Source organism: Lissotriton vulgaris, chromosome 8, assembly GCF_964263255.1.
Source record: "Lissotriton vulgaris chromosome 8, aLisVul1.2, whole genome shotgun sequence".
NCBI lineage: Eukaryota > Metazoa > Chordata > Amphibia > Caudata > Salamandridae > Lissotriton > Lissotriton vulgaris.
Window position 1 is genome coordinate 1,225,739,899 of NC_141696.1, and position 12,698 is coordinate 1,225,752,596.

Sequence of the window (12,698 nt, forward strand, 5' to 3'; positions counted from 1 at the left end):
CATTGGAAATTAAGATTCTCCTCCATAGCCAGGATAGGAGGAGACTGCATGCCAGGCTCTAGGAAGATGCCCATGCCACTCGCATCACCCAGGTCCTCATACCAGTCCATTTCCTTGTTGAAAAGCGGGATTTCGAATGGATTCTGCTGCCCCTCCCAATCCTCATCCAATCCTAGCCCTTCAGAATAAGGCACAGGATACGGCATGAAGCCCAAAGGTTCCATTGGCGCGTGTCTCGACTTTGGTGGATGCCCAGCCGGTTCTGTGCTGTCTGGAATAAGGATAGGGGAAGTGCTGCCAGTAGGGTCCGAAGATGTCAAGGGTCTTGGCGTCGGAGAAGGCCGAGTGGGTACAACCGAGCCGGTCTGGATCCGGTAACTAATCCAAAAGGTGGCCTGGGTGCTGGGGCAGGAGCCGAAGGCACAGAACCCAAGGGAGATCCTTCTGCTGAGTCTGCAGGGCCCGAAGGCGCACCGGCAGGGTCAGGCCACCCAAATAAGGTGAACGTGGCATCATACATGGATTTCAACTGGGTGGGGGGCGCTCCTGGCCCAGGATAGTGAGGGAAGCGCAAAGTCAACCCAGGCACCCACTGTGCGGAGCTGGCCCTCGAATGTGGAGACTCCTGTCTCTTCAGTTGATGGACGGGGCAAAGTCGAAGCATTCTTCAACTTCTTATGTTTTTTGTAGTTACCAGATCTCAACAACTTCGCGTGAGAGGAAGATGACTTTGATCACCCGGAGCGGTGTTCGGACTTTCCTATCGACCAAGACCAGGAGCGCAAATGAGATCTTCGGAGAGATCTGCAAGGCGCCTGACGCCGGGCCATTAGGTGCTTCAGGGACCGCTCCTTCAAAGCTTTTGGCACCATGGACCGGCAGTCAGAGAAGGACTTTGGGTTGTGGTCCCGCTCCAGGCACCAAAAACATAACAGATGGCGGGTGACTGGCATCTCACGGTTTGAACCCCAAGGTCTTCTTACTGGACATATCCACACACCAAAAATTTCGACAAGAAGTCAAAAAGTTTATTAAAAAATGACAGGTGGTAGCTCTCTTCGACAGATCTGCTCTGGCTGGCGCAGAAAGAAAAGAACTGACGTCAGCGCACCGAGGTGGCACCTATATAGATGACGGGGAAGTCACGATGACTAGCTCAACACCTACGACGTCACACGGCGTCAACCGATGCCACATATCGACGCACAGGGGTACTGCTATCAAAAATTTCCCAGATCTAGCCCGACGTCAAAGTTCTAAGGTAAAGAAACTGCAGCTAGATGTCCCTATCCGATTGTGTGCCAGCACAAACAAGAAAGGGGGAGTAGTGAGTTTCTATGGAGCAAGAAGGAAACTTAATAGGGAAGAGCCAGTGATTATCCCCAGTCCATGAAGCAGCTTTAGTTTGCCAGTGAGCGGGGGAAAAAAGAATCTGCAGGAGGTCATGAATAATGACAACCTGTAAGAAAGGCACAATTCTGTGTAATCACTCGCAGTGTGTACTAATGAGCACAAGTCATCACCACAATCACCTTTGCCCCATGCATATTAAACACATATTTTGGGTTAGAAAATACACACCACATACTCAAAAGAAAGGAAAGACACACAGCTATAAAGCAATCACCATACAGCCTGCCACTTGAGGGTCTTAGCTGCCCTCGAATAAAAGTGGAAATATACATTGGGTATAGACATCTATCAGCAGAGTAAAGCTGTGAAGTTTCAAAAAGTGAGTCACTTCCGGTCGACTTGCAAGTTCTTGAGTCCACTTGTGGAAAGATATGGCTGGGTATATGTAACAATTAAAATTTCTTGAATCCAGTATGTATAAATAGGTTTGATTTATTGAAGCTTAGTTCCAGGTTAAGATAATAATAAAGATATAAATAGATGTAAGTGTAACCCCACCAGGAGCTGTTCTCCTGTCGCTCAGCCTGCCTGCCATAAACTGCCACTCCACACACACAAGCCAGGCACCAACATTCTATGATGTCATCAGGCATTCTACCACCTACACTGGCTAAGCAACAGGGAAGTCTAAGCAAGGGAAATGAAAGACATAAGCTAGATGTAACAGTATAACTCTATTGCTTTTCGCAGACCTGCTAGGAGTTTGAAGCCTATAGCAGGTCACCTGCTCTAGAGATCAGAATGTTATCTCTTCGCAATCCCTTGGGGAGGATTTATCTGCAAGTCAGGAACACCAATGAAGAGAACAACACACCAGACGTCAAATGAATTAGGCAAAACTGCAATTTCAGTTTCCAAGTACAAAACAAATTATTAGAAAGCAAGCACTAAAGTGCATGTGATATTAAAGTGGCCTGAGAAACAAATATAGGCTGATCGCCATACATTTAAGTCCTTGAGAACTACAGGAGAGAAAAGGTTGCAATTAGTGGAGAGCTAGTGTCAAAAAAGCCCTCCCAAGCTTTTCTCCTGGAAGCAAACAGCGAATCTCATACAGCAAAGTAGTCACTGGGCATCAATGAATGCAGCACTGTGACCCCAACAGACCTATCAAATCTGCAAGTAGCAGAGGTATAGCACATACTTCAAAGATGTGTATTCCCAACAAATAATGAGTGCCTATTTTTCCTGTGGGACTATCCCTAAAATTTTCATTTCACTTTTCTAATCTAATGTAGTAGATGACACCGAAGTACAAGCAATGAAGGTAACAAAGCCATAAAGGAGCATCTAGAGAAGTGAATACAGAGTCAAGGCAAGTCAGCTATCGTTCATATAATGTTGGAATATTGATGTGCTCTTCCCTATATCACTGCTGTAGGTATCAGAGTGCTGTTTAATGAGATAATAACCAGTGCAGAAAATTAAATGGTAGGCGACAGACAAACCCTATGGAACAAAACATTAAATGCAGCATAGAGGGGAAAAAAGAGCTTAAATGACTGACAAATTCCCTAGTGTATTTAAAAAAACAGTGGTAAACAGCGGTATGAGTCCCAAGTAATCCTTGTAAACTGATGCCGCAAACTAACAAGGCTCTTAAAAGAATCCTGCTTATGGGCCGAAAGCATATAATTAGTGAAGATGCTTAGCAGCTTTCAAAGAGGACCCTTTAACCAGAAAGGCAGTCAGCGTGGGTAACAATTACAATGTATTCCCTTTACAGAAGCGTGATCAAAAGCAAGCAAAGGAGAAAATGGGAAATTAAGCTGAAATGCAAATTATATTTACCAAATGTATTATATAACTTTAAGGAAACCTAGCTCTAAGGCCAAGGTTAAATAGATCAGTGGAATTAGCAGTTACTTTAGAACATATTTTTATGGGAAGAGGCACTGAAAAATAACTGTTAAATTATCTACCCAGACTCAACCTAAAGCTTTATACAGGTCCTAATGAGAATAGTAGTGATCAAGTCAGCGGAGACTGAAAACAAACAGATTATAAGATTTTAGTTACTGACAAATATACCATCAAAAAGAGTTACACAGCACCATTGAGACCTATTTGGTCACTGCTGTACAGTCGGCTCAATAAGACAACAATACAAGCTTTAGTAGGCAATACTTTACCCCTAAACATCAAACCCTATATTTCTCCTGCAATGTAACAGAAGTAAAAACTCAGTAAATGGCAATATCCTCCTGTGCCACTAAGCAGCATACTCTCAACCATATAATCACTCAAGTGAGATATATTAAACCCAAAAAAAGAGAATGCTAGAACAAGTCTATGGAACACGCATCACATTTTAGAGGGACATGAAGGAGAGAATGTTTTTAGTTAAGAATAAATGAAACGTTCATACAACCTTTAGTAGAAACAAAGTATTAACCTACATCTTAATATTGTACTGCTCAATGCAGCAAGGGAGGCATAGTACGAAGAGCATGTACCTAAGCGCACGGAGTAGACAAAAGTACTGTTTTTAAAATCTTATAGTGCTTCCGAGTCAGACACAGAGGAATAGTGTCTAGAGCCTTCAAATCTACAAGTAGTTGGGACTTTTAATATATAGCATGGCAAAAACATTCCAAAACAAACACACACACCTTCAATAACTCAAGACCAGCTCGAATTGCTTGATCTGTAGATACCCCTTCTTCTTCATCATCAGCAGTCCCATCTATTGATTTGTTCACCTGTTTGATAAGGGAACTTGAAAAGGTAAACACACGATTAACAACCCGTTTGAAAACATATAGTAATTTCATTTATCAGTAAGGGAATGGCCAATATAACACATCTACATAGAATGCAAGATAAAAGGCACACGTAGGACGCAATTTTAACAGCCAAAAAATATTTTAACAGTATTTACAGGCAAAAATGGCATACAAGCTTTCCATGCTTAGGGTAACAAAAAACTAATTTTCAATTGCATCAGAAAGGCTTACAAATCAGAATAGTTCTGTATAAAATTAACTCCTTGTGTGCTAAGAATGAATCTTAGAGATGCCTTCTGAAAATCGACCAGCCCTGGTGTGGTTCCTGGACCCCTGGGTGGACAGCTTCCGCTCTCTGGGTCCATAAACAAAGCTCATCCTGGGCAGAGGTGTCATGTCTCCCCCCCCCCCCCCCCAGGATGGGATGGGGAAGCTTCAAAGGCCTGCTGCCTTTGGAAGCTGTTCCTGTATTTTGCTGCCCCCAACAACTGACTCCCACTGGTTCTGCCCCAACTTTGAGCGGGAGAATCTGCAGGAAAACCACACTAGGAAGAGAGGTGTGAACACCTTTCCCAACCCCACTCCTCAGGTGGGTGAGGTGAAGCACACATCTCAGTCCACTCCATCTTGAAGATGGGGGCACTGAGCCAATTAGGGAGAGGCTCATGTCCCCTCCCATTGGAGTGTGGCGTAATAAGGGGTGTACCCCCCCAAGCAAGTGACCAATTGGTCCCAACCTGCATGCCCCTTTAATATCCCTAAATGTAGTTGTGAGTGGCAACCCTGAACCTTGCCTCTTCAGATTCGAGGATGAAAGAAGAAGGACCAACTAGCCATGCATACCCAGAAAGTAGAAGACACCAATTGCTTTGGCCCCAGCCCTACTAGCCTGTCCCCTCTACGACCTGCTACAGCAAGAACCCCGGCGAGTCCAGCAGCCAGCAACCCCCAGAGCCCAGAGGACCTGCCCTGCAACTATATTACAGACTCAGTCTCCCGTGAGCACCGAATTTGCAAAGCCTCACCACAGAATCCAGATTCCGGCGACTTTGCACCAGACGCATACAGCCAGAGTGGCCCAACACCACAAGGCGGTCTCCCCAGCCATCCTGACCTGGGATGTGGAGATCCCCGACGTCCCTCAAGCCTCAAGACGATGCCTGTAGCATCAATCTGAAAAGTCCCTGCGACCTGAGCTGGTAAGAAAACCCAACCCCAGAAGACACCTCTGCACTCGACACCCCAAAGCCTTGGGTCGCCCAACCGACGGTATTCAGCCATTCCCCACAATCCCAACTTGCCTCTGCAGCCGGTGGTCGCCTTCAGGAAGTCTCACTGCCCGAGCCTGCAGTAACTTCGCAATACTGAATGTCTGCATTGAAAAGTACAGGGTCCCTGAAGTCCTTCTTGCACCCTGCCCCCGACCACCCCAGTGCCGCTGGTGGTGCAGCTCCTGTGTTACTCGTTTGCCCCTGCAACGCTGACCTTTAATCAAGCAGCTTGGCTCCCACAAACAAGTGGCCTGCTCGCCAGCAGTCCCTAACCGAAGGTCCCCTTAGCTAACATTGCGCCCCTGAACTCTGCACCCGGATGCCCCAGTACCGCTGGTGGTGCAACTAGAGTGCCCACCTAGACCTTGGGGAACATGGACCCGAACCCCTAAAACTCCCACTCCTAAGTTGTGTACTTACCTAAAAAGAAGCAAACACTTTCTCTCATAGGCACCCATTTTGAGATTTAGGGCCTAAAAATGTTTTTTGTTTAACTGTTGTTTGTATGAAGAAAAGAGATCTAAATTGCAAAGAATAGCACGTTGTACTTACCTTGTATTGTGAGCTCCTAAGGGGTGGTATCTAGGCATACCACCCCCCAGTGCTCAAAGTAATACAAAAGTAACTAAAAAGTAATCTGAAAGTAATTACTGTGTATTTTACACTGTTTCCAAAGCATATAGAATCCTGTAATGCTTGTAAATTCAACCACAACTGCATTTGCTTTAACAGTCTTGCACTTGAGAGTATGTTCTACTCACCAGTGCCAAGCCCTGCTTGGTTCTAACATAAAACAAAAATATACCTTTTTTAAACTTCCATAGGTCCGGATTCTGTATCTGAGTGTTTACCATCAGTCTTGATTAAGTGAATACAATATATGATGAACACACCCTCTGGATAAGCCTTCTAATCGCCCACACAACCACAAGGAGCTGATAGTACTTACCTAAGTTAGCTTCTGCTATACCTCTGGGGACACCCTGGATTCTGTGAACACTATATATTACTTTGGTATAGTATATACAGAGCCAATTTCCTACTGGTGACTTTCACACTGAAACGGTAAACCTATACTAAAAGGGACTGGGGCTGCCAACCTTCTCACCCACCAAGTGCACCAGCTGGATCAGACTGGAATGTTTAAGATGGGCAGTGCAGCACAACGCAGAGAACACACTCGTTTTGTGAAGTGAATACACACACAGATAAAAAAATGGGGATAATGGAGACCAGCCCTCACCAATCCAGTTAGGCATTCCCTAATGCACAAAAACACATCAAGAATTTTATAGGCGACCTCCATACAAACCTCAAAAACAAGGACGCCCATGGATCTTTTCAAGGGGAGAGCTGGTATTCAGTCTCCCTGCAGGGGAATAGGTACAAAGGCACATGCCCCTAACTATAAACATAATGCCACCACCATTAGTCGCCGCAAAGCCAGGTTTAGCGGGCAGAGGCTACTTTCACAAAACAGGGGTACACTTTTAGTCTACTCTGACATAGTACGGCTGACAAAAATGTGCATGAAAAGGAGAATCAGCAATGGGATTTTCAAGTTCACTGGGTGACAATCAGACAGAACAGACCATGCTCTTACATGGGCAGTGTGGAGCAGGATAACCAAACCTCGCAGAGGACTTTAATACCCACACATGGGCATATGACTATGTCAAAACAGAAGTTGATTCGAGGTGAAACAAGGGCACAGCACATACTTTAAACAATACCAAGGACGAAGGAATCAAAGTACTTTTCAAAAATGCGACCCTTAGGGAGAATCAAACTTAACAAGGAAAACAACTAGTTACAAAGGAAAGGAAGGCATTCATCAACACAGGCAATTCAACATATTCTGGTGATCTACATTATCAAAAGCTGCAGCAGGACATGAAACATACCATGGCTTTCTTAAGCCCGTTTTAATCTTTGCTCCAGAAGCCTCCAAAAAACAGTTTCCTTTCAAAATCAAGTTGAACACCAGATAGGATCAATCGCACAAGTTACTTACCTTCGGTAAAGATATATCTGTAAGAAACAGTAGTTAGTGTTAGATTCCTTACCTTAGAATATCCCCAGGCGTCAGACTGGATCCGGAAAGTTTTCGTCAGCAGTAGCCCTGCGCATCGGTAGGCGAAGTCTGCGGCTCCGCGTCCGTCGTCGGCGTAGTGATTGCCGGGATGACGTTGACGGAGTACTTAGACACCGCCCTCACGCGCTGACGTCAGTTTTGTACATAGCTTTCCACGCCAGGAACACAGAGCCATGCAAGAAACTGACACTGGTGCCATGAAACTAGGGCCCTCACAGGGAGATACCTTAACCCTAGATATCGGTTCGCAGAACGGGGAGGATGGGTGGAGCAGTAAGGAAACTAACACTAACTACTGTTTCTTACAGTTACATCGTTACCGAAGATAAGTAACTTGTGCATCTGAAAGAAACAGGTTAGTGTTAGATTCCTTACCCTAGAATAGATACCCCAGAAATACCAACCCCGGTGGTGGGTCTGCAAACAAAATCACACCTGAAAGTCCTGGAGAACGGAACGACCGAAAAAGCCATCCCTCCGAACATGGCTGTCAAGGCAGCGAGTCCGTGGTGTCAAGTCCACATCTTATTGAGTACCGCGCTGCATACCGCCCGTCCGCAACCGTATCCCACAGAGAGTGGGTGTAACAGCTCAAAAGGCAAGCGGTGTTGACAGACCGCAGCCCCAAACTCAGAGAGGAGAACAGTTTCTTCCCAAACTGATCATACCTTTTGGATTCCCGATCCGGTGGAGCGGTCGGGAATGCAGAGGTCAGAATTGCCAGGCTCTCAGGGGCGGGGTAAACGGACAGAAAGCATGGGTCGCCGGGTGCTGGCGTCGGGCCACGTTCCGATCCAAAGGGATGCCTGTAGAGGGCTTGGACCAGGTGCCCATCAGAACGTTGGTAAGGGCTTCGTTAAACAGCAGTAGAGGACCCGAGGAGCTTGCCTGCGGTTTGAGCATCTCAGTGAGTAGGTTAGTCCTCACTGCCACGACAGGGAGCTCAAGAGCCAAGGCCTTGGCCGTCCTGTTCAACAACACGCTATAAGTGGCCCCCTCTCCGAAGCCACGGAGGGAGGAGAGAGGAATCCAGTGTCGGGCGAAGTGTCCAGACCACTGGCCTGCCCCAGCTCATCTGACCAGTCCTGGCTTAACTGGCACTGCTGTGCCAGAGGGTCCTCAGACCCCTCCCAGTCCTCCTAGTCATCCACCTCCTGGAAACCAGGCAAAAATGATGGTGCCGGTTGTTGGTGAATTTGTCACCCATCAGCGTCGGGAGATGACGCCGAGCGCCACCGCTCCGGCGTCGCACCGGACCGGGGCTGGAACCGAGGACGGTGTCGTCCTTAGACGGCAGCGGGAGCGACACCCTCTAGGTCGGCGCCAGCAGAGGAGTTATGAGGTCGACAGGCGACGACCCGGATCCAGGCCTGGATCCTGTGGGGCCCTGTAGCATCCAGACCGGAGTCTACGACGGCGCCGAAGCACCAGACAGCGCCGGGGCCAGAGCCGCCGGCCCGCTAGGGCTCCCAGTCGGACCCGCGGGGTCCGGAGGCGCCTCGGCAAGCTCCGACAGAGGGAAGTGAGACCTCATGGCCACAAGGAAAGCACTTCTCTCCACCGGCGTCGCGTGCAGCCCAGGGACTGGCGGGTATGGAGCTGAATGCGGCACCTGAGGCTCCGGCGGAGCCACCCGGGTGGTGTCGCCCGAAACCCCCGGCCGCGTCGAGCGAGCCTCGGGGGGAGTCGGACGAGCGATGACGCCTCTTCGACTTCTTTTTCGAATGCCTCGACTTACCTGAGGACTTGGAGCCCGACGAGTGGTGGTGTCTCGGCGAGCGGCGATGACTGCGGCTCCGCGACCGGTCCCTCCACTTCCTCCGCGACCGAGACCTCGAGCGGCGCGGAGCCGACTGGCGGAACTCTAGCAGCTTACGGGACCGCTCCAGTCTAGCCTTCGAGGTCAAGGCCCGACAGTCGGGGCACGACTTTTCATCGTGGTCGGCCTGAGTCAGTAGAGGCACCGATGACGGGGGTCGGTCACCGACATCAGGCGGTGACAGGCGTCGCAAGGTTTAAAACCAGGCATCCCTAACGGCACCGTGAGTGGAACTCGACTCGAAAAGTGATCAAAAGAGATCAAAAAAGTTAGTAAAAAAATGACTAGAATTCTGCTCTTCCCGGATCTGCGCTTGCTGGCGTAGAAAAAGATTAACTGACATCACCGCGCGAGGGCACCTTCTAAGTACTTCGACGACAATTTTCCAGCGATCACGACGCCGACGACGGACGCAGAGCCGCAGACGACGCCTACCGACGCGCAACACACAAAACCGAAATTGTACTTATCATCCAAACACTTAACTTAGACTGCCTCTTTGTCACCGAGACATGGGCCAACTCCACTTGTGACGAAAAGCGTCGCATAGCGAGTGCCGCCTTGGAAATTCCAACGCGCAGAACTGCTGACATTGCACATTCTGTTCGGTGGCGAATAGAGCTAACCAAGGCTCTCCCCACTTTTGAAAGAGACCTTGCGCCACATCCAAGTGAAGAGGCCATTCGTGACCCATCATGCACCTGTGGCTGAGTTCGTCCGCGCCGGCATTCAGTGAACCAGCCAGGTGTTGAGCCACCAGGGAAATGCCCTGATGTTCCAGCCATGTCCAGAGGCGAAGGGCCTCCTGACATAGGGTCCACAACACCATCCCGCCCTGTTTGTTGCAGTACCACATGCGGTGTTGTTGTCTGCGAACACCTGCACTACTCTTCCCTTGACAACAGGAAGGAATGCCTTCAGTGCAAGTCGGACCGCCCGAAGCTCGAAAAGGTTGATATGGAGCCAGGAAACCGCCAGAGACCAGAGGCCTCTAATCTCCGCCTCGCCCATGTGACCGTCACATCCCAGGAGGGACACATCCCCCACCACTGTGTGCTCCGGTGGGGAAGGGAGAGGGGTCTGTCATTGACCCAACGCCGGTTCGTGAGCCACCACTGCAATTGTTGTGCAGTGCCCTCTGAGATCTGGACAAGATCGGACAGGTCTGCGCCTACTGGAACATCAGGTCTCACTGCAGAGCTCGCATATGCCATCTGGCATGATAGACCAGAAGGATGCAGGAGGCCATGAGGCCCAGCAGCCTCAGGTCATCCTGACCGAAACCCAGGATAGAGACTGAACGATCGGAATCAGAGCCTGAATATCCTTGACTCGCCGTTCGTGAGGACAGACCCGAAAGTGCGTTGTATCCAGAACTGCTCCGATGAAGAGGAGCTTCTGAGAGGGAATCAGGGTCGAGGGCAGACAAGACCTCAGCCAGAGTCAACATCTTGAACTTCTCCATCCGGAGGAAGCGATTGACATCCCTGAGGTCCAAGATAGGCTCTTGTCCTTTAAAGTAGTGGGAGTAACAACCACATCCTACTTCTGGTGCAGAAACGCGCTCGATGGCCCCCATGGTCAAGAGGGCCGTGACTTCCTGTCGGAGAAGTGCCAAGTGATAGCCCAACATGCAGTGGTACTGAGGTGGCATGGCTGGTGGGGTAGTCTCGAAGGGGATGGAGTAGCCCCTTTGGACTATTTGTAAAACTCACCTGTTCGAAGTGATGATGCGCAAGTGGGGGAGGTGATGGCGAATTCTGACTCCCACTGGTGTTTGATGGGCCTGAAATACTGGACTAGGAAGGTTTGGAGGCGGTGGTGGACTGACCGGCCCTTCTGGCTCCCTGACCCGGCTCAGGGGGCCCCACATCCGCAGCCACGCTGAGACTGTTGCTGCGCAGGCCTGTGGCTCTGAAGTGAACGAGTCAGGGAGTCCCTTGCGTGGCCACGAAAGTAGCGAAAAGCAGAAGGCGGAGGAAGGCGCGTGGCAGAAAGGCCGAGGGACTTAAAGTGCTTTAACGCACTATCTGCTTTGTTGCCGAACAGGCGATAGCCATCAAAGAGCATGTCCATCAAAGTGTTCTGGGCATCCCCAGAAAAAACAGTTGTGCTCAGCCAGGCGTGGCTACGGAGCGCCACCGTCGTGGAAATCACCCTGCCCAGCGAGTCGGCGGGGTCAAAGCCACAACGAATAGTCAACTTGGCTGCATCCTTCCCTTCAGCAATAGTATGAGAGAGCACTGTCTGGGCTTCCTCCGGACATTGAGGCAGCACAAGCGCTACTGTATCCTACACAGAGGGTGAATAACAGCCCAAGAGGCATGAGGTGTTCACAGACCGCAGCCCTGAACTGGCGGAAGAAAAAAATCTTGTTACCAAATGGATCCAGTTTCTTAAGATTCCCTTTCCTGTGGTGCGGTAGGGAATGCGCTCGGGGCGCAGAGGCTTGGACAACCAAGCTCTCAGAGGTGGGGTGTAGGGAAAAGAAAAGGGAGTCGCCCGGGGTCTGGCGATGGCTTTGGGCCACGTTCCTATCCACAGGAGCCCCAGGTGCCCAAAAGAACGTCTGAAAGTGCATTGTTAAAAGGCAGTAGCGGCTCCGAAGAGGTAGCTGCCAGCTGAAGCACTTCTGTCAGGAGGTTAGCCCCGACGGCCACTGTAGGGACCTTGAGGTGAAGGGCCTCGGCCGCCGTACCCAACACCACTGCGTAACTTGACCCTCCTCCGTAGCCACAGTAGGAGGAGACAGCATGCCAAGGTCAGGAGAGGTATCAAGACCTCTGGTCATCCCCCAACTCCTCTACCCAGTCCAGGTCAAACTCACATTGTGCTGTGAGGGGGTCATCAGACCCCTCCCAGTTCTCCCCTTCCTCCGAAGGCTGATAAACAGACAGAAAATAAGGAGGTTAGAAATAGGGATAGAAATCCTCCATCTGCGTTGGAAACGGCGTCGAGTGACGCCGTTTCAGCGCTGTATTCACATCGGGGCTGAGACCAGGGGTGACGTCCTCCGGTGAGCTGGGCGACGTCGGAGGTGGTGTCACAAGGTCAACTGGGATCCAGGCTTGGATTCATGAGGGCCTTGCGGCTAGAACCCGGGCCCGAGGCGCGCCGACGGCCCAAAGAGGCGAGCCATGGCTGATAAAAATTCATGCAGCAGGGCCAGAGTTCCCAACGGACCCGGGAAGGGCGGGTAGGCCGGCGGCGGCTGCGTAGACTCTGCCGGAGCTGCGGGGGAGGCACCACCCGCACCCTCAGCCGCGCCACGCCACCTTCCAACGCGCAGGGGTACTGCTGACGAAAACTTTCCGGATCCAGTCTGACACCTTGGGGTAATTCTAAGGTAAGGAATCTATCACTAATGGGTTTTT

The 12,698-nt window shown here is 50.0% G+C and overlaps 1 protein-coding gene across 3 annotated transcripts in view; it reads right to left on the reverse strand.

The window, feature by feature from the left end:
* Window positions 1-12,698, reverse strand: part of PDS5B (PDS5 cohesin associated factor B) — a 772,490-nt gene that overhangs the window by 326,172 nt on the left and 433,620 nt on the right. For all 3 annotated transcript variants that reach the window (XM_086935125.1, XM_086935124.1, XM_086935126.1), the window contains exon 18: window positions 4,026-4,131. In XM_086935125.1, the coding sequence (XP_086791251.1) occupies window positions 4,026-4,131 (106 nt within the window). The remainder of the gene's footprint in view (window positions 1-4,025; window positions 4,132-12,698) is intronic.